Here is a 23,257-nt window from a genome sequence, read left to right as displayed (position 1 = left end):
CTAGGGCGCCAAATGGGCTAGGTCCGCCCCTGTCTATATCTATATTATTATAGGCTTTAAGCTATGATAATAATAAATACTAGGATAGACAACACTATTTATCCTCAGCATATTTTATTAAGAGTCCTTTATTATAGGGCGGTTAGGTGGCCGAGCGGAGATTGCGTTCGTCACCAGCCCCGGAGCTGTGAGCTGGATTCGCCTGTTCGAATCCAGCTCACAGCTCCGGGGTTGTCACCAGCTTGGCTGGCCGTCTGCACTAATACAATTGGCTGTATTAGAGGGTGGGAGAAGCTGGCGGGGTGGGTCCGGGTCGTTGTAAACAGCGACTCCTACAGTTCGGTCGGGGCGCCTGCTAAGCGCGGATAGGACTCGAGGGGGATAGTGTGGTCCTCCCACACGCTACGCCCTCTCGATGAGAATCCGCGCTGCCAGGTGAAAAGAAGCGGTGATTGGTTGGACGTGTGTCGGAGGAAGCACGTGGTAGCCTCCACTCTCCCAGATGATCTGACTGTGGGGGGTAAGTGCGCAGCGACCAGGAAGGGACTGGGAATTGGCATACGACTAACATTGGGATGGGAGAAAATCGGAGGAAAATGGAGGGGGAAAAAGACAAAAAAAAAAAAAAAAAAAAAAAAGTCCTTTATTATGGTTAGTAAGCTGGTGATTAATGCAGAAGCTTTTCCTGTGCGTTCAAACTCCCTAGCCATATGGCTGTGTCTAAAAATGAGTCAGTAGCCTACTTTATTCTGAATATTGAAATAAAGCTGATATTGATTTCTAGGGTATAGCCTGCATCTATTTTAATTCCAATCACAGAAATAGAATAATCTATGTGTGATTCCAAATGTCTCTCATTTCTAGACACTGCTAGTGTCCCAACGCAGTCGAGTGATTATGTGCCATGAGCTATTTTTGTTGTTGTTTTACATTACATGTAAAATACAACTAAAGTTGTATTTAGTATTGGTTCCCATGCTTATTATTTTAAACTCACGTTAAGCATGTATGCCTATTATTATACTGTCACGTGATCAGCCTTTGCTCTATCCTATTTTTCATCCGTCAACTGATGGCCGGATCAATATTCCTGCGGGTTGGTGGTGTGGGGTTAGAGGCATGGGGCAGCTCTCCACTTACCATATCCAAAATTACCATATTGCTAAAAGCTACATGTAGGCTTTAGGTTCACCAGGCCTATTCGACATACTGTAATTCACCCTAAGCCTACAAATCATATCCACACACACTCCCTCCTCTAATTTGGACCCCCATTTAAGTCAATAAGGTGTGCCAACTCCAATAGAAACGACTCCACGAAACAGTATGAGAGTACATTCCTTGCACTCAACAAGTGAACTAACTACAGTATGAGTGCTCAGATTACTGAAATAGCCTAGCTACTACTGTGGAATTGTGCAATTAATTAGTAGACTTGAATTGGAGAGCAGGGCGTGGCTACATTTACATTTGGTAATTTAGCTGGCGCTTTTATCCAAAGCGACTTACAAGTTTTGTACAACAAGTCAGCAGGAAGGGTACAACTCTATCAGCTGAGTAACAATGTTCAACACTCCAAAAATGTAAACATGCTTCTCATTTATTTGAAAAAAAACACCGGTTTGCCTTAAATAATGTTTGGCACACAAAGACCGAACTAACTGAAAAATATAGGCTACATTTGTCAAAGTATTAACTTAGTGCAAACAAACAAAATAATTGTCAGTTCTTAATGGAAAGATTAGTTTTCCGCTTGAAATTAGTGCAGTATTTGAAATACAATGAAAATAATATGGCTGGATTTCTTATCAAAAGGAAAAGTGTCACTGTGTTATTTAAAATAAATAAACAAACAAACAAATTAGAAGGCCATCAATATAGAATGCAGCATAAAGCAAACTAACACACACACACACACTAGGTCTACTGTTTCAAAACAACACGACTCTGTTCATTCTATTTTTAAAATACGTACATTGTCTGTCTACATTTATTTAGACTAACATTATTTAAATATTGAGTGCAACACAGTAATTGTGAAACAGTGGTGGATTAACGTAATTCACACACGGAACTGTCTATGGGCTTGGGGTCCGCACGCCTGTACGTTAATGCCAAGCAAGCAGTGCAAAAATGCTTCCGCATTCGTCACCGCACGCTAGTGCGGTAAAGCGCCCTTCTTTTCAGACAAATGCTACCGTGCGTGCACCGGCGGCGGCGTGCTCGCTCAGGTGCGTGCGTGCGCCGGCGTGCTCGCGCGAGGTGCCCGCGCATGCGACACGAGCGGAGCTCAATATATATAAGTCACCGCCCCTTATTCAGTATCCAACAAATAGCTCAATCGGCAAGGACACATGGCTGTGGATCCTATGGCTTGTTTGCTGGCGAGTTCGAATCCCATCGAAAATATTTTTTAACGTGATTTTTTTTTAACGTGTATTCTTTCGCCGATTAAGGTTAGGCATTGTTTCGGAGTTGGTTAAGGTTAGAACGGTTAAGTTTAGGCGCTGTTAAGGAGCTGGTTAAGGTTAGAGTTTGTCAAAGAGAATGGCAATATAATTTCTATGGTTAAGGTTAAGGTTAGGCATTGTTTCGGAGTTGGTTAAGGTTAGAACGGTTAAGTTTAGGCGCTGTTAAGGAGCTGGTTAAGGTTAGAGTTTGTCAAAGAGAATGGCAATAGACAGCCTATTTCCGCGAAAATGAAAGGCGCATTACTGCATGCCACTACGGTAAATTTTTGCACTGCTTGCTTGGCATAAAGCTACACGCGGTCCGCACGGACATTTAGCGTGTGGTACCTTCGTTCTCGACTCTACCTACAGTGGATGTTGAGTGGAGTCGAATCGAGTTGATACCATGCAGTGGGAAAGAGGCAATAGTCCCGGTTGGAATTAGTAAACACAATGTTAGCCTTCTTGGATGTTGAATAAACGTCATTGTCTTTCGACACCCCACCTCAGACTCCCATTTTATCCTCTGCTAGCTACGGTAACATTTCATTGATGTCTGATAATGATTTCACTGGCTGTATTGGAGATGGCAGGCTACCAACGTGCGTTGTAATTGTAGCGTCACAAACCGTGCTAACGTTATGGCAAGATGTAGGCCTATGTAATGTTAATGCCAAATGTTTTTAAAGTCGTAATGAAGATTGATTTATATTGCACTTGCCATTTCCACAGACTTTCTACGAACTGACAGCACCTGCTGCTGCAGCTTGCACTTCACCTCTCCGTGCCAAATGAAGAAAACTTTTTTTTGCATCCCCTGAACTGAACAATACCCACATGCGCCGAACCGTGGAGGTCGTGCCGAACGGTGTACGGTTAGAATGCATACCGTTCCACCCCTAGCTAAAGTATAATCCCCCTACAAACAAGCATTGTCAGGATTCACACCGATTCACCAGTTTGAGTTGAAGCAACTCTTCAACAATAGCTTTTTCTGTAGTGGTGCCTGCCTGGCACTGTAGCATAAGACGCTGCTCTATTAATTTTATTAGATTGCCTTTATATCTTGTCCAAGTTTCTTTTTGTTATGTTGTTTTGTGTTAGATACATTTGTGACGGCATAGTGTTTGCGTGGCAACAATTCTAAAGTATCACAGGACGATAGGAAGAAAGGACCACTCTCAATGCCATTTTGAGGCATTGTGCCATGTACTTACTGCCAGATGGAGAAATGTTTAATTTAGCCTAATATTATAGAGTGGACGGCATACCATAGGAGAGGATGACAGATACCCCCTAATCAGATTAAATGATCAGAGGCAGGGAAATCAGAAACGGAGGACAGGATATACCTCCAGGTAAATCGCACCCTGTGACTTGCCTATTTCAGTCGCTGTCAGTCTCTGCATGTTTACCAGTACGTCTCCCAGTGGAGGCTCAGGCTATCTTCAATGGATCTTCAAATTAAACCAAAAAGCATCAGAAAACAATATGCTGGCTAGACCAGTATGTACTCAGGTGGTTTTCATATCTACATCAGCTATTATGCAGTAACTTCTACTAATGTCAAACTGCAGGGAATACCGGTTGCTTCAGGGCTAGCTAGCAGCATCAATAAGTGGTGATTTGAATGACATTCTAGAAACAAGACTACTAAAATGAAGTAATGTGATTCCAATAAAAAATTATGTGATAGATGTTTTTATTTGTTTTACTTTGGCGAACATTGTTTCCTTTACGGAAACGCTTTTCTCTAAGGGAGGGCTTCCAGCCGTCATTCATTTAAGCTGATGTTGGCCGTTTGTTTCTCCTCGCCCGTTCACAAGCAGGATCACAAGGTATTATGGTATAACCTCCACAATTGCATGTTTCCTTGACATTTTGCCAAAACAAGAAACCTTGAAAGGATGTTTCCTCCTGCATGCTACCCCCTTTGCTGCCTAAAACTTTAAATGTTTAACTTCCTACCGAGAAATGTTACCTTGCATGACCCCAGGAGGAAGAAAGCTATTGATTTTGGTGATCCCATGACCTTTTCTCTAGTGCCACCATCAGGCCAAACATTGCATCTCCTGACATGCTAATCGTACAGTCACAAGATTATCTGTGAATATTCATGCCCCCGAAAAAACCTTTTGATTTTGGACACTCTTTAACCTTTTTTCTACCGCCACCATTAAGCCAAACTGAGCAAATATATCTCAAAAAGTGATGGTTGGATTGCCATAAAATGTACTATGCACATTCATGACCCCAAGAGGAAGAAATCTCCACTAGCGCCACCATCAGGCCAAACCTTCCATTTTCAAATAAGCGTATCTTCTGACCTCTTAGCGGTACAGTCACACAGTTTGCTGCAAATATGCATGACCCCTAGAAGGGGACACCTGTTGATTCTGGTGATTCCCTATGGATGATCTGTGATTTTCTTTCATCTAGGGCCTTGGCCCACCGAAACAACACTCTTCAAATCACTTACCTTGCCAACGTAGAGCGGTTCGTTGCCGGTGTACTCCTCTAGCACAAAGAACTGATTCCACACCCAGCTGCGCTTGTGCCTGGGCAGGACCTCCCGGGGGTCTGGATCGGAGCTCGGGGACTCGTCCCGCTCCCCGGGGCTGGAGCTCAGCCCCTGGCAGCCCCTCTCCCATGGGGGCGCCAGGAGCGCCAGGAGCGCCAGGAGAGCGATGGCTCTGCACACGCCTGAATGACACCACCCCATCGTCTGGGCCCCCACCCACCCCCCCCCCCCCCCCCCCCTCCAAAAAGAAAAAAAAGAAAAGAAAAGAAAACACAACACACCACCGAGGCCAGGAGAGGAGCGGAATAAAAAATAGAGCGGAGTAAAATGTCAAAACCCTCAGGGTGCCATCCAGCTGCCCTGGCCCTACGGTCTGCCAGAAAACAAGAGCAGAGAGGGAGAATATGACCCTGAAGAGAGTTGCTCCGCTTGGAAAGAAAGAGTCAACCTCTGAGTTTTGCTGCTGCTGCTGCCGCTGCTCCTCCTCTCCCTTGTCTTGATTGCAGACTAAAAAGTGCTGTAATTCCCTTCACTTTGGGGCTCGGAAGTTGACATTGAAGTTAGTTGAAGTGTGTGTGTGTGAGGGGGTCAATGACAGAGGAGCTTGGGTCTTCAATAGAGTGTTGGTATAATTGGCACCTATCAGAACAGAAAGAGAGAGAAAGAGAGAGAGAGGGAGAGAGAGAGAAAGAGGGGAGAGAAACTGCCGTCAGCAAAATTGCCTCAGTGACCGCAGTCACTTTAGACAGCAAGTAATGTGCTTGCTGATGCAATGATAATGACATTTTTCACCAATGATAAAGAAATTGGTCAAAAAATAGGATAGACAGTAAATATTATGGTAAATACAATCATCATAATGTCCTTCATGGCCTCTGAATGCACAGACACACAAATACACACAAACTCACAACCCCACACACATGCACACACACACACAACCCCACGCACATGCACAAACCCCACGCGCACAATCCCACACACACACGCACAACCCCACACACATTTGAGTAAGGTCAAAATGTTAATAAGAGTATGAATGAGGGGGAAAACGAGCTTTTCAATGTACATAAGCATAGACATTTCACACCGCAAGAAAGAATAGAAGGCACACGGAATAACAATCAAACAGGCACGCAGTGGCCTCAGTCGCACCGGTGTACCAATTATCCCAGCTTTACCTGACCAAGGTCATTATTCTATCAGATTTTCCTTTTGTATAAGAACAGCATGGAGTAATGGCGGCAAAGGTTCGCCACTCAAGACTAACAAGCCACATGATCTGTGTGGCGAGCCCTCATCACGGAGATTAAAAATAAATCTGAGCTGTCAGCAGCATGATGGCCTGTGTGTTCCTGACCTCTACTTCCAGCCAGTCTGTTTGCCGGGGCTGAGCACCTCGCAAGGGGATCTGTCTCACAGCCACCGCAATGCTGTGACTAGGCCTGCCACGATAACAAATTTTGCTGGGCGATTAATTGCCCCCGAAAATATCGCGATAAGCGATATTATTGCGACCGGTTAAAAAAAAATTGAGAAATTTATTTCCCAAAACTTTTATTTTGAAGCCCACCGCTCCGTCTTTTCCGGTTTAAGACTTTTATTTTGAAGCCCACCGACCGGACCGGAAGTATTGTTGCGATTATCCTAGCCGACAACTTGTCTCGTCTGGTTGTGTTTTTTAGTTTTAACGTTAGCTACTAACGTTAGATGCAGCTACTACAGGCAATCAACGATGAGGAGGACGCGTCAAAGCCGTATATAATAGAATAGCTGTGGTGCGTAGGCACTGCAGCACGACTCGAAAACGACCCGTTATAATAAATTAATTCATGTTTAACTTGTCCCCGTCTCCAGTGCTTTGACTAGCCCCACCCGTTCATTGTAAACAATGATGCATGTAATTGTATTAACGTTATTCTGTGTTATTCTAACGTTACTTCTAACTTAATTCTAACTTGTACGATCAAAATCGTAATTAATCGCCCAGCCCTAACACACATAGATTATCTTGTTTTCATGATCGTGGGAAGCCAAAATCTTAATTTATCGCCCACCCCTAACACACACACACACACACACACACACACACACACACACACACACACACACACACACACACACACACACACACACACACACACACACACACACACACACACACACACACACACACACACACACACACACACACAGAAACTCACACACACTTACCGGTAGATACATACAGACATAGTACAGTACACACACAAATATACGTACATACATCTCTGGCAGCTAAGGGTCAGTGGCATTGTTCGTCATAGTGACGAACTTGAGTGTTTTCACTCTGAGTGCACTTACACACACCAACTCAAAGTATCTGCGTCTGTATGACAATGTAATGGTGGTGGAAAGTGGAGCAGATCAGGCTGCAGGGCAGTGTGAGTTGTGGAGGCAGGTTGCATCTGCGGTCCTGGAGGAAGACGATCAGCACAGGGGTCAGGCTGAACAAGGAAGCCAAACGAAAGCTTCTCTTTGAGCTTAACTCACAGCCGTACAGTAGAGGTGGGAACCATTAAAAGGCAGCTAAAAACCTACTTCGACAGGCAGGCTTTTTAAACACCCATAGCCATGTCTTTCTGTTTGTCTTTTTTTGTTTTTGTTTTAGATTTGTGTTGTCTATTCTGTTGTTTTAGCTCATTTTAATGTTTTAATTCTTGTATTTTCACTGATGTTTTAAAATGCTGTGAAGCACTATAAAAATTAAGTTTTACTTACTTACTTACTTACTTACTTACTTACTTACTTACTTACTTACTTACTTACTTACTTACTTACTTACTTACTTACTTACTTACTTACTTACTTACTTACTTACTTACTTACTTACCAGATACGAGGCCTGAATCTGGGTTAAACGCATGGGGGTGGGTTTGAGCGAGAATGAACGAGGAAAGGGGGGTTGGGGGTGCAATTACGCTCAACCTTCAGTGTTTTTGTGCTCCTTATTTCAGTCCAGAGTATACTGGTATGGAGAGCATTAGTGTCTCCTGCGGTATAGGTACTGTAGGACACAGTGACTACATCACAGTGGAGAGTCCTTGGTGTGCCAATGAACAGTATAGAGTGCAGTCAGTGGAAATGTGTTTGGCGTCAGGCAGCATATAGAGAGTAGTGATTACATTACAATGGACAGTGTTGGCGTCCTACAGTTCAACAGTGGCTACAGCACAGGGGAGAGTGTAAGTAGTGCAATGACAAAATCAAGTGCAAATGTAACCATCTGCACCACAGTGCAAAGATATCTCTCTCTCTCTCTCTCTCTCTTACCCTCTGTCTAACACACAGAGGATTCTAATCCCATTCGCCAGTCTCACAACAGGATTACCCGTGCTTAGTAACCAATCACTCCTTTGCACTCTTTCATATTCTCCTCAATCATCTTGAAGGTTTATTCACGGTGTGTACTACCCAGGGCATGAATACAACGTCCATGAAAACCGCTCTGAACAAAATACCATTTTGTTAACGAGTCACTTATTATTAAGAGCTTTTGAAGTGTTCGACTCTGCAAAGTTGATCCTTTCAATGATGAATGTGCCTCTAACTAATATGCTGAAGCTATTCTTCAAAGTAGAAATCTATGAGGGACGTGTCCGGTGCCAATAGTATCAAGATATAATATACCCAAATCCTTTCCTATAGCAACTAAATGGTAAATGGCTGCTTTTTTATATAGCGCTTTTAACCAAAGCACTTTACAATTTGTTACTCACATTTTACTCATTCACTCACACATTCACACACCGATGGCGGAGGCAACCATGCAAGGTGCCTGCTCATCAGGAGCAATTAGGGGTTAAGTGTCTTGCTCAAGGACACATCGACACGCTGCCCGGGAGGAGCGGGAATCGAACCGGGAACCTCCGGATTGTCAGACGACTGCTCTACCCCCCCGAGCCACTGCCCCCCTACTAACTACAACTAAAAGGTGCAGCAGCTAAACCCACATCTGGTGGGTACAGATTTATGATGGTCTGAGTGTGGTTTTATAGGTCTGCACCAGACGGTTATCATGCCGTATCTAAGTGGTACCTCAAGGCACCTATAGCTCTAGCTGTAAGCATCTGGCGTATACGATCTGTCACGTGAGTTAGGAATTTTGAAAAGTGAACATTCTAACGATGATGATGATCTTGAGAATTCCAAGAGGGAATTATGAGAAGAAAACATTCCAGAAAACACCAACAAAACATTTGGTTATCAAAGGGTAATGCAGCATGGTACACGGTCAGGAATTGGCTCGTTCAGTCATATCACTTTGGAGTGATTAATGACTATTTGGAAAGACAGACGATCAATCTGCTCACTATGAACCAAGTTCGTACATTTTGAAAGGATTAATAGCATTCCTCTGAAAACAGAGGGCTAATTAATTTGGTAGTTAAAAGGCAGCTGATACAAACCACAAAAAATAAATCCAATCTCTTGGGACACTCATTCATTTAATTAACTTTAACATTATGAAAGCACATGGTTATTCAGGTTCCCTGTTGAGTGAGGAATTCATCAATTAGCCTATCATGTGGAGCACATGAACAAACAAGCATCATTTGTGATAAGCTGCTAGCCATTCCTCCTGCACTTGCTGCCTTGATGCATGCTTCAATGCGAGCACAGTAGCCCCTATCTGTGTGCAGTTATTTAGCGCTGAAGTTGTAGACCAAGGACATTATGTAAAAGTGTACAACGTCTTGTGTCACAAGTTAGATCTTGACAAAGTTAGACATTTTGACCATTGATTATGGATGCAACCATCTAGCCAATTGGTGTGGCTTTTGTTGTGAGGCATTTGCTCACCAATACCAGTCATTGTTCATGTTGTGGGGCATTAGAACGCCAATATCATTGTGGCAAATTTCATGTCTCTAATCGTGCGATTTTTGTAAATAGTTTGACAATTTGGCAAAACTGTGTACACCTCTTCCCCATTATGGAGCACATGTGTTTGTGAAAATCATACTTGTGGTGTATACGTTATCATGCCTTTTAAATTTTGATTTAAACATTAAATTTTTTTATCCTTGATTATAGCGCCACATCATTTTAAAATGTTAAAAGAACGAATAACAATAGACTATGTCTTCATTATTATTTCTTATTTTGAATGGTGGGGCTGTTTGTTTATGTTTGGATCATGGATTGGGCCTTTAATTCCTCGTGGAACACCCACCCAGTTGGTTGCCCCCATCACAATATAATTTAGGGCGAAGACAAGTGTTCAGAATTATATCTAATTACGTAATTATAATATCATAATCACCATCCTCTGGTCTATAGTGACTTGGGTCTCTCAAACCCGAGGATATAGAAAATATCTGTTTTTTTTTCATTCAGCATAATTTAAATGTCAAGATTGTTTGGGGTGCAATTGGTTGGAATTGTATACCTTACCTATACCAATTGGGACAATATTTTGCCAAATGAACCAAACGCGAAATAAAGTTACAGCGGCACAGATTTCAATGCGGCGATTGGGACTCGACTCTTGTGAGAATAGTCTGGTGGACGGTATCACTCCAACCCAAGAGCACCACGCGTGCTGTATGGGCAGGAGGCACCGCGCGTGCTGTATGGGCAGAAGGCACGCACAAAAAATAGATAAAAGTTATCCGTGCGCTGCGCGCACCTGTTCCCTGCTCGCTGGAAAGATGACGCTCCAAGACGAACGTGTGTAGATCGGTTTGATACCCGTTTAAAGTCCCGAGTGAGACGCGGCAGCCTGAGGTATACACTAGGCTACTGTGGGACTGTGGAGATACCGGAGCCACCCTGTCCAACGCATGATCGGAACCGCGGAACGTGGAACAAAAACGGTAGTAAGTAACTAGTAAACATCTCAATGAGCGACTGCCGCAGGAAACCTATGCGCACGGAATAGGCAGGACATGACAATTAGGACATAATAGCGACCAGCCATACACAAATAGTATAGTCTAAGTACACCATAATCGACCCGAAATGACTATGACAAAAATAAACACAATAAAAATAGTGGACAGACATGCAAATGTATTTAACGAAACACGTTGAAATAAGTGGAATTATACTCACCAAAAGAGGATGAAATAACTTCACCAGCTGTGGCTATAGGCTTCAGACTTCAACGTTGAGCTTTCCCCGTGGACCACACAGCGCAACAAAACAACGCAACACAAAATGCATGTATTTTCAATATCGAAATAAAAGTTTCATTCGAAAATGTGTCCTGGTCGCCAACAGTCTGGACGGAATCGTGCGTATATGCGCACCCTTGACAGTGATGCGACGCAAGCACCTAACTCCGACCACATCTCTCTCTCTCTCTCTCTCTCTCTCTCTCTCTCTCTCTCTCTCTCTCTCTCTCTCTCTCTCTCTCTCTCTCTCTCTCTCTCTCTCTCTCTCTCTCTCTCTCTCTCTCTCTCTCTCTCTCTCTCTCTCTCTCTCTCTCTCTCTCTCTCTCTCTCTCTCTCTCTCTCTCTCTCTCTCTCTCTCTCTCTCGCTCTCTCGCTCTCTCTCCACCGCGCGTTATCGCTCTGAGAGGAATATTCTGATGGTCCTTTCCTTTCTGTCTGCACAGTGCTGGCTCCGGAACCTCAGCTGCAGGATTCTAGGTATACCCCCTTTATTAACAGGCGCGAGGGACGCACAACACACACTGAACCGAGAGAAACAGAGACAAGAAATACTCCTGCCTGAGCCAAATCCCTGTTAACTCGAGTGAAGAGAGCCTCCTCTCAAAATATTTTGACAAGAATAAGTTGGCAAGGATGACGGTAAGCATTTGGCAGCTATGGAGAACCAAACAATCCCAACTATCGGCAGCACAGGCAATTTAATTCTGTGATTGCATTGGGCTAAGACATAACGACTTAGCAGCCTAATAGAAATGCAAGCTATTGTAGCCTTTAAGGACACGTATCTATCTGAAATGTAAGGTTCATGATAGGTTATGATGATACGTTAAATTGCATTAGCTGTCCCAAGGCTGTTTAGAATTCAGAAGCTGTGAGAATTCCACTCTGATTAAGTGCAGTATGTATGTGTAATTTTGTTGCTCAGTAGTAAACGACCAAGGACCATGAATAAGATCACAGGCAAACCATGGAGACAAATGTGTTCTCTGTACCAGGCAGAAAACCCTGCACATTTTGGGTGATTTCTCACACCCCCTTATGTTGAAGGGACCTATCTCAAACCCTGCCCTCTTTTCTTGATCCTCAAATCACAACTGTCGCTTCCCCCAGACCAACTGAAGTCTGAAGCTGAAACCGAGACTGACCGCTGCGAATGGAGGATCAAGAAAAGAGGGCAGGGTTTGAGATAGGTCAGTCCCTCGGGGAGGCATTAGGATGTCCAGCACTACAAAGAACATAATTGAATACATTTTTAATACAATTTCCTTGATGAATTATTAATCTAATCCCATACCGGCTCACTAAAATGGTCGAATCTACTCTAATCTAATCTAACCTCCTTCACATTGGTCTGCAGCACATAATAGGCTACAGGTATCAGAAAATACCAGTTGATACTTTCCATTATTTGTATATACAAATTATTTTCTGTCCTTCAAACAAGTTTTGTTATTCAACCAATTAGTGGGTATTTGCACAAATAATTCAGCATGAGGCTGACCCTTCTAAATTCTAAATAAAACTGTTTTTTAATCTGCAATTAAACCACTGATTGATGACACATTTGTACAGAGTACTCTCATTATTCTTATTTGAACACAGTTCAAACTCAGTAGACCTATATCTTTGTGTAAATTAGCTAGTATTTCTGCACACCATACCATGCTGTAAACTGAAAGAGCAGTCGTGAATCTGCACACCCTCGAATGGGGTGTGTTGAAAAAACACAAGATATGTTGTCCTCATCTTAAAGGTCCCAGAAGAAGCTAGTCTCCATCTCATTTTAATTATGTATTTCCCAGCACCTCTTCCCTTGTATTGAAGGGGCTCTTTTTGGTAGCTCAATTCTTAGCTGCGACCAGCAGCTCTATAGGTCACTCTGTCGGTTGGTCGGTCCTATTTCTCCACTTTCTAGCAGCCACAGGTTTCGCCCTATAGGAGGCTGAAATCTGGCATGGAGGTCAAGTATGAAGGTGTGTGTGTATGTGTGTGTGTGTGTGTGTGTGTGTGTGTGTGTGTGTGTGTGTGTGTGTGTGTGTGTGTGTGTGTGTGTGTGTGTGTGTGTGTGTGTGTGTGTGTGTGTGTGTGTGTGTGTGTGTGTGTGTGTGTGTGTGTGTGTGTGTGTGTGTGTGTGTGTGTGTGTGTGTGTGTGTGTGTGTGTGTGTGTATGAGTTCATGCCAATTGGCTAAAAGGGGGTGTGGCAACGGGAGTGGCCTATCACAAAAAGGTTGCAGATATTGTGAATGTGTGCTTGTTTGTATAATTTCCTTTCTATTTTGTGTGTCCATGCCATGGGCATGCCATCACAAAGGTGACTCATTCTGAACAGCTTGTTTAATCTGAATACTTTTTTTTGTAACAACCCTGGTCAAACCACATGGAGTACCGATGTCATCTTGTGCCTAAAAATAACATTTCAGATTGCCAAATCCACACCAACGGTAGGCAAAACCCATTGGGCCTCATTCAACAATACTCTCTTATTATTTGTCTTATATTCTTGCTTACCTGTCTGTTAAGAGAACAATAAGAAAAGCCACCGCCACATTCATCAAGCCGTTCTTAAAGTCCAAATCTGTTCTTACCCAGGTTTTTGGAATGGTGAATCCCACTCATTCTAAACTGGATGCGCGTTCTCGCGCAAGTCATTTGCATACAGAGACACGCCTCGCGGGCTCATTATAATACGAGAGCCGTGGGTCTGCATCGGATCCCCCGGCCGCCTGTATCAGTTCCGCAACCGTTCCTATTTCCGGGGTAGGCCTGATTGGCCCCGACAGGCACGTGACCCGCCGCGGCCAGGCCCCCGCGGCAGCCCCAGGACGCGGCAACGAGGCAGGCGTGGTTCACCGCCGCTTTCCGCCTTCAACGCCGCAGAGTTACCATACGCTATACAATATACTATGCAATGTACTAATATACAATACGGCTCACTTTTCCCACTTCAATGACAGAGCCGCTGTTTAATAATATTGTCGTGGCGGAGCTCCGTCGCGGCAGCATTATGTAGCAGTACTCCCCCCTTTTTTACCATTTTTTACCAGGATCAACTGGCTGTTGATCCTATGGTCTGCAAGTTTGATTCCCTTAAATTATTATTTTTTTTAACGTGCATTCTTTTGATTGTTTTGATGTGAAAAGTGATGCTGCATAAGGCGTCTGCACTTAGCACTGACTGAGAAAGTACATAATGCTTCTTACTGTTGCGCTCCAGAGACCTGCTTTGGTCCAACATTAAAACGTCAAAGTAGAACTATTATGTACTTTCTCAGTCAGTGCTAAGTGCAGACGCCTTATGCAGCATCACTTTTCACATCAAAACAATCAAAAGAATGCACGTTAAAAAAAGAAAAAAATTTAAGGGAATCGAACTTGCAGACCATTGGATCGACAGCCAAGCAGCATTTCCAATTGAGCTAGTTGTTGATGGTAAAAAAGGGGGGATTACTGCTACATAATGCTGCCACGACGGAGCTCCACCGCGACAATATTATTAAACAGCGGCTCTGTCATTGAAGTGGGAAAAGTGAGCCGTATTGTATATTAGTACATTGCATAGTATATTGTATAGCGTATGGTAACTCTGCGGCGTTGAAGGCGGAAAGCGGCGGTGAACCACGGCAGCCTCGTTGCCGCGTCCTGGGGCTGCCGCGGGGCGTGGCCGCAGCGGGTCACGTGCCTGTCGGGGCCAATCAGAACTGATACAGGCCCCCCGGCCTTATTCATGCTCTGGAGCGCTTTGCGATGGATCAAAATTAGATAGGAATCAAATGTATTGTCATCATACAGCACCTATAGCTATATAGTGGAATATACTGTATTAATATAGTAATATAATAGTAGTTGGCTAATTGCGCCGCACGCTTCTGGCCACCTCCCGCAGTCCGCTCATACACACGTACGTACTGTATACAGTACGTGCAAAATAAATCGTTCCGGCAAAGTACTGTAGGCTTTGTCAACACTGAACGACTGTGCGTTGTCAAGAGCCAATCGCACAGGTTGCCACTCATCTGGCTCTGCAAATAGATCTAGAGTCTGAATATCTCCGCATATATATAGCCATGATGACTGGCAGTGCGCATACAGTGCGTGCTCCAAGTCAAACTGGATGACACATCTCTCTCAAATCCATTCTGAGAACGGAACGCAGGGCCCGCGACGTGGGTCTTGATTGATTGATTGATAATTTTTTTTGTTAGATTGCAGAATGGGTACAATACAGTACAGCTCAATACACACAATTGTTAAGGGGATGGAGACCAGTGAAAGACTTTCGTCTTGTTTACATCAGGGTCCCCCATTTTCAATTCATCATAACATATATGACATACATGACAGTACTGCTACATCTAGACATTTATGACATACCATATTTACAAATACAGTACTGTTTGTGATACAAAAAGAGTAAAAAAAAAGAGTATATACATTTGATGTAGAAACTGTACATTGGAGGAGGTGGGGGGGGGGGGGGGACTGTACATTGGAGGTGGTTGGGTGGGTGGGGTGGGTGGGGTGGGGGGGATGGGTAGGCGGGGTGGGGGTAACTGTACATTGGATTATCGACGAAACCTACTTGGTCCAAGAAGAGGGTCTCGTGTATTACTGGGTTTAAGTCAATTGTTTATTTATTTATGTTTTACTGTTTGCATACGAGGTGGTCCGCAAATGTTCTTGATAACAATCTAGTGGTCCGCATAAAACAGAAGTTTGGGAACCACTGATATAGACAATCTCTAAATATGCGTTCTATGCTACGTATACAGTACTGCATATCTGTATGTCATGTCATAAATGTCATTATATATTACTGTATATCTGTATGTTGTGTATGTCATAAATGTTATGATGAATTGAAAATGGGGGACCCTGATGTAAACAAGACGAAAGTCTTTCTCTGGTCTGCCTCCCCTTAACAATTGTGTGTATTGAGCTGTACTGTATTGTACCCATTCTGCAATCTGTTAATAAAATCTTCAATCAATCAATGGCCTGGGCGGCCAGAACTGTTCTAACAGCAATATATAATCCATTTCAGACAGAATTATTATTATTGAAAAATTCTGTATTTTTAAAGTCGTATTTGGGGGCAATTAACCAATGATAGGCTTTTTTTTTATTTATTTTTTGGGGTAAGAGTTTCTTATTTCGGTAAGAGTGCTCTCGACCACTCTTATAATTTGTTCTTGCCTGAGAAAAAAGCAACAATAAGAAAATGTTGCTGAATCCCAGGTAAGAACAAAGTAAGAGGAAATGCTAGTTAACACTTTGATTGCCACTCACGAGTTTTCTCGGATTTATAATAGTCACGTTGAAAGCCACTCACGAGATTTCTCTGAATTTCTTTTATTTATTTTTTTTAGCGATCTGAAATCATATTGCATCACGCAAGTCTACCCTAGCCTACCCAAGAGCCGCCGGCGATTAGATGTGGAAAAAAGCGCCCCCTATCGTCTCCCAGATGACATCAGGGATTTTGAAATGGACTCAATGAAAATGGATGGGGAAAAAAATCCTGTACTCCACATTTTCCAGTCCACTGATGCAGCCGGAGTTACCAGAGTTCATTATGGATCCTCTGAGCGTCGCGGATCATGGGTTCTACTGTATACACGTTAGATCTATACACTTATCGATTTTTTCGAATGGTGATCAGGAATTGGAATATACCAGTTGGATACCATCTGATGTCAGGTAAGGAATCTATGTTATCAGTGTTAGGATAATCAGACTCGTTTTGATGAAGATATAAGCTGTTTTGTGAAATGTGCTCCAGCGGTTTCACTGTAAAATCAATGAGGAAATTAAAGCAGCTATTATCAGCGCGCGCCTCGAATGGGCGTGCATGTACGTATAATATTGATCATCTAGCGTTTATTTGAAAACGATTCATAAATAGGCCGACAAATATCAACGTTCTGGAATATTCCAGTAAAAGACGATTATCACAGAATGGCCCAGAATGGGCTGTTTTTTACCTCAAAACGGGTGCTTTTCAAAATGCTCTCAAACGGAAATGAAGCGATAAAAAACCAATCTGCCTTGACAGCACTGACTGGAAAATGATTCTTTGATAAGCGACGGGCAGATAAGACACATAGCCATAATTTAAAACATAGATTAGGCGATATTAACGTTATTGAACATTAAAGTGGATGTTGGCATTCCAGCACTAAGTCTGGCGCCACCTGGTGGCACTGAAAGTGTTAAGAACGAAATCTGTTCTTATATCGCTTCATGCATGAGGCCCATTGTCCATATAGGACCTTTTAACACATCTTAAGTGTTAGGGTGTATTGAATAACAACATGTGTTAATAGCAACACAATGTATGTCACTTTTGAACACATATCTTTAACAAGTGTGTGTTTAGTTGAGGACATCAAATCTCCTTTCGGAAAGTGTGCAAATAGCATGCTTAACCCTTTCACTACCACACTACAGAAGGTTAACCTTTCTTATTAAACACACCGAGGCTCTGGAAACAGTAATGGAAGCCCACGAAAAGATTTTCGCTCGAATCTACAAAGAAGTAGAGGTTATCAACGTTAACCTAACTGCTGAGATGAAGGGAAACTACAAAGAAATCAAGACGGAGCTCAGCGATATAACGATGGAGCTTAAGCGAATCAATGAAGAACAGAAAGCCAAAATATTCGAGATGGAATATCAAAAACGCAAGCTGAATATTCGTATAGTCGGTCTGGACGAGTCAGTAAGATGTGCTCACCCTGAAGAGTTTGCCACAGAATTACAGAAAATCTTGGGAACAGAGATCCTTCCTGAAGTACCAGAGGTGGAACAGTGCTACAGATTGGGGACACGTTCCATTGGCAATAACACTAAGCCCAGAGTGATATTGGTTATCCTGCGCAAAGTCAGAATAAAAGAAATGATTATTCGTGAAACTCGCAGGATGAAAGGCAATCTGAAATACATGGATGTACCAATACACTGCTTTGAAGATTATTGCCGTGATGTAGTGGACCTGCGTGCCAAGTTCAAGACGGTGATGTCTCAACTATATCTGGAGAAATACAGACCCATATTAACATACCCTGCAATACTTCGCATTGTCGATAAAAAAGGAGCAAGGGTTTTCCTCAACTCGCCTGAAGATGCAGCCAAATACTTGTCTGCACAACACGCAGAATAGTGTATAAATGGCCTTTTAATCTCTGTTATGCAAGGTCACCATATAGTACAATCTTTAATGAACCGAGGATTTGGGACAGAGAGACCTACGTGCTCAGAGTTATTGAATGCTTTCCCCGTCGGGTTTCTATTATTGCGGACATATTGGATTCAAGATTGGAACACTCCAGAGTCCAGAACATACTGGAACATTCAAACAATGTAAAAACGACATATTGGAATAATCTAGAACATCTAAAGCATTCTTTGATATAGGGAACATTCTGGAATAACAGCAATACGTGGTCAGTCACTCTACCAGTAGCCCCTCGGGGGAATAATCAACAGCATCTAGATGCAGAACCACAGAATCATCATAGCAGCGGCCGGCTGGAAGATCATTCTACACAACAGATCATCGCCCACCCCGGTCAGGGGAAATGCTGCATATACGTATTTAAAAACTGTTTTTTATTAATTGGAAATATTTCCACTACTCCAATTTATACTTTAGATGTTTAAGCATAGCAATGCTCTTTTAAGATCTAAGTTAATGTTCTCTTCCTTTTACTTGTTTTTTTTCATCCGTTTTCTCTGATTTATTGAGGCTCTCTCTTCAGTTCAATACCTCCATATTATTCATGGGTTACTATAAATTACACAAGTTCATATAAAATGTAAGTTATTAGGGCATGACAATTGAAGCTTATTTTTGGTCTTTATTTTTAGTTTTATCTTATTTAAATGTTTATTTTACGGGAAAGTGGCCAAGCCACAGTCGACATTCTACTTATGGTAGAATTTAGAGTGTTAGATCCTATGGTATACATAGGAATGTTAAGGATAATTGGATCATTCTGGGATATCCGGTGGTGCAAGGGAGGGAGTCATACGCAAAGGTTGTGTTCATGGAACACAATCCTGTACGACTCTCGGTGGGAGGGAAGGGTAGGGGATTTTTATTTGTATATACCGTACTTTTCGCACTATAAGCCGCACCTGACTATAAGCCGCAGCAGCTAAATTGAATGGTGTGTACATATATAAGCCGCACTGGACTATAAGCCGCATGTGTTTTAATGTTTAATTACCATATGTAAGGAGTGGATCCTGTGGCTTAATTTGACTCAACACGGGAAACCTCACCCGGCCCGGACACGGAAAGGATTGACAGATTGATTGCTCTTTCTCGATTCTGTGGGTGGTGGTGCATGGCCGTTCTTATATTGAGCTTTAAGTTCCCACCTCTACAGAGAATGACTCCCACCCTCTACAGAGAATGACTCCCATTGGGACACAATACTGTCGGACAAATAACAAGAATTAACTCATTTGTATTAAGTTTAGCAAATAAGGGAACAGATAAATAACATTTCAATGCAGTAAAAAAAGCAATATTTCGATTTTCGGGTTTTGTCCACATATAAGCCGCACCGTTATATAAGCCGCAGGGTCGAAAAATGGGGAAAAAAGCCGCGGCTTATAGTCCGAAAAGTACGGTATGTATGTTATGTATAGATTATGGCTAGTTTGAATATAATGATATGGAACACCGGGGGAATAAATAACCAACTCAAACGCAAAAGCGTGCTCACACTGATGAAAAAAGAACATGTGGACATTGCTCTGCTAAGCGAAACGCACATTCTAGAGAAAGACATAGATAAATTAGCGGACAACACATACCATAATATTAGTCACTCTTCTATTGGTACGAGAACTCGGGGTGTAGCCATAGTCGTTAAACGTAAGTTGAATATTGTACTAAAGGGAGTATGGTCTGATGTAGAAGGTCGGATAACTATAGCTAAGATTGAACATAAGAACAGGAAAATAGCGTTGGTAGCGGTATACGCCCCAAATTTGTACGAAGAAGATTTCTTCACTACACTAACCAATGCAATGTTAGACATTCCCGATTACTCATTTATAATAGGTGCGGATTTTAATGCCATCTGGAACCCAAGGATGGACAAATCTTACCTCGCCTTTTCCAGCGAACAAAAGAATTCATCAAAGGCATTAAAGGATTGGTCGAAGATTACAGGTGTAAATGACTTATGGCGGTTACTTAATCCCACGACCCGAAAGTACTCTTGTCGATCTGCGAGACATAATACACTATCCAGAATAGATTATGTCTTTGCATCACAGAGACTATTTGATAATTATGAAGTGGAAATGATACCCAACGCACTATCAGATCACTGTTATATACTCCTTAAAGGTACATTTGGTATACTATCCTCCCGAGCCCCAAGATGGCGATTTAACTCGTTGCTGCTTAATAACAAGGAATTCATTACACAACTCAAAGAAGCTCTTATAGTATTCCAACGGGATAATGCAAACTCGGTGCAAGACCCCAGAATAATATGGATGTCGGTAAAGGGAATGATCAAAGATTTCACGGATAGCTTTTCCTCCAAAATGCGCAAGAATCAATGCACAAAACTGGCTGAGCTGGAAACGCTTTACTCAACGTTATTTAATTCTCTAAAATACAACAACTCAACTCGACTAGAGAATCAAGTTAACGTACTAAAAATAGAGATCAATGCCATATACAGACAACAATCGGAAATACAAATACGCAGCACAAGACAACAGCAGTACTCCCATGGTTCCAAACCCAGCCACCTATTAGCCATGCGATTAAGAATGAATGCAACATTTGCAGATATAACTACCATTAGAGCACAACAAGTACTTGTAACAGATCCTGTAAAAATAAACGATACATTCAAAGAATTCTACTCCGACTTATATAAATCAGAAACGACCTTCGATCAAAACAAAATGGACACATTTCTTAATCAAATTATTCTCCCTAAACTTTCAGAGGATGACGCTAAACAGTTAGAAACACCGATCACACTAGAGGAACTCAAGAAGGCCATAACCGCAATGCAAAGTGGTAAGGCTCCTGGAAGAGACGGTTTCCCATCAGAAATGTACCTTTCTTGTTGGGACATAATTGGCCCCTTATTACTAAATATGTTCTTATACTCAGTCAAGGAGGGGAACTTCCATAAGAATGACAATATTGCACTCATAACAGTCCTCCTTAAAAAAGACAAAGACCCCAACGAGTGCGGTAGTTATAGACCTTTAAGCCTCCTCGGAACCGATATCAAACTGTACTCTAAGGTATTAGCCATCAGATTACAAAAGCATATGACGTCTTTAGTTCACCCAGACCAAACTGGCTTCATAGGAGGCTGCCTGATCACTGAAAACATAAGACGAATACTGCACGTACTTGATGCCGACAAGGAGGACACCATACCTAAGGCGATGCTGTCCCTGGATGCTATGAAAGCCTTTGACAGGCTGGAATGGTCGTATCTATGGGCAGTACTAGAAAGGATGGGGTTAGGAAAAGGATTCATCGATATGATTAAAGTATTATACAAAGACCCATCGGCCATGATTACAACAGGCACAACCATCTCCAAAATCTTTCCGGTATCACGCTCTGCCAGACAGGGTTGTCCTCTTAGTCCCGGACTGTTCAATCTATCATTAGAGCCTTTAGCACAATATATAAGACATTCCCAATCCATAGAACCAATCGTAATCAAGGGCACACAACAAAAAATTTGTTTATATGCGGACGATGTAATATTGTTCATGCAAAACCCCAACACCACATTGCCTCATCTGCTCAAGTTGATTGAGGACTTTGGTGATTTATCGGGATTTAAGATAAATTGGCCGAAGTCGGCTTTCCTTCCACTTAACACCCCTGCAAAAAAAGATACAACCCTCCCAGGAGAGATACCGATGGTAAAACAATTCAGATGCTTGGGAGTGGAAATATTCCCCACCATAAGACAAACGGTGAAGCACAACTACACAAAAATCCAAAACAAAATCAAAGACGACCTTGATAGATGGGCAAAACTTAAAAACACAGTACAAGCACGGATATCAATAGTTAAGATGGATGTACTACCTAGAATCAACTTATTCAGTTCAATGCTACCGTTACCCCCTCCAGAGGGTTACTGGAAAAGATTACACTCCTCCACATACAAATTTATTTGGAATAACAAACCACCACGTATAAAAAGATCCACCGCACAGAGAAATAAAGCAGATGTTGGCATGGCATTTCCAGATTTTTTCCTATATTTTAAGGCGTACACATTAAGTCCATTGACAACATGGTTTGACCCCCAAGCATTAGTATCCTGGAGAAAATTAGAAGAAAACATAGTAGCCCCACATAGACTGAAGGACATAGCATACACTAAACCACCAATCAAGCACTGTGAACGAAAATTTGGCCCCATAATTACTCATGCGATCCGGATATGGCGTGAATCACAAAAAAAAATCCTAACCCACAAAAATGGCACAATCATACTCCCTTATTCAATAACAATGCACTCTTAATTGGAAAACGACCTATAAGATTCCTTATGGGAAGAGCAAGGCATACACTCATTAGGGGATGTTTTTAACAAACAGGGTTTTTGTAGTGATAAAGAAATACGCACAATTTTTTATCTCACCAAGTCCACATGGCTTTTTTACAAACAGTTACAGCTATGTTTGAAGTCTCACGGTGTTCCATTAGACAGACCAATTGAACACCACAGATACCACAAATTCTTCTACGAAAGAGAGACATCGAGAGGTTTTGTTTCAGAATTTTATCATCAATTACTAACGTCCTCGTATGAAACCCTCCAACTAGACTCTGTCTGGAGGAGGGATATACCAGACCTGGAAAATGACTTTGATTGGCAAGGAGCCTGGGCAAATGTCCGACTTACATCAAGGAACAAATCAATCTTAACTATATTCACAGGACATACTTGACTCCTATAAGTCTGTGCCGAATGGGGCTTAAACAAGACTCCAAATGCTCCCAATGTACAAATGGGGACGAAGGGACATTTATGCACATGTATTGGGACTGCTCACCAGTTAAGGCATTCTGGAAAGATGTGACCCAACAAATATCAAAACTCGTATCTTG

At 42.4% G+C, this 23,257-nt stretch overlaps 1 protein-coding gene across 1 annotated transcript in view; it reads right to left on the bottom strand.

Annotated features, from left to right (window-relative positions):
• Positions 1-5,172, bottom strand: part of LOC311238303 (cadherin-7-like) — a gene marked incomplete at both ends in the record, with an annotated part of 370,362 nt that extends 365,190 nt beyond the window's left edge. The window contains one exon of the mRNA XM_084326328.1: positions 4,930-5,172. Within this exon, the coding sequence (XP_084182454.1) occupies positions 4,930-5,172 (243 nt within the window). The remainder of the gene's footprint in view (positions 1-4,929) is intronic.
• Between the last annotated feature and the right edge of the window lie 18,085 nt (positions 5,173-23,257).

This window comes from Notolepis coatsorum (genome assembly GCF_963971535.1).
Source record: "Notolepis coatsorum genome assembly, chromosome: 12".
NCBI lineage: Eukaryota > Metazoa > Chordata > Actinopteri > Aulopiformes > Paralepididae > Notolepis > Notolepis coatsorum.
Note: the sequence above shows the minus strand (reverse complement) of the source record. Positions and strands in the feature narration are given on the sequence as shown.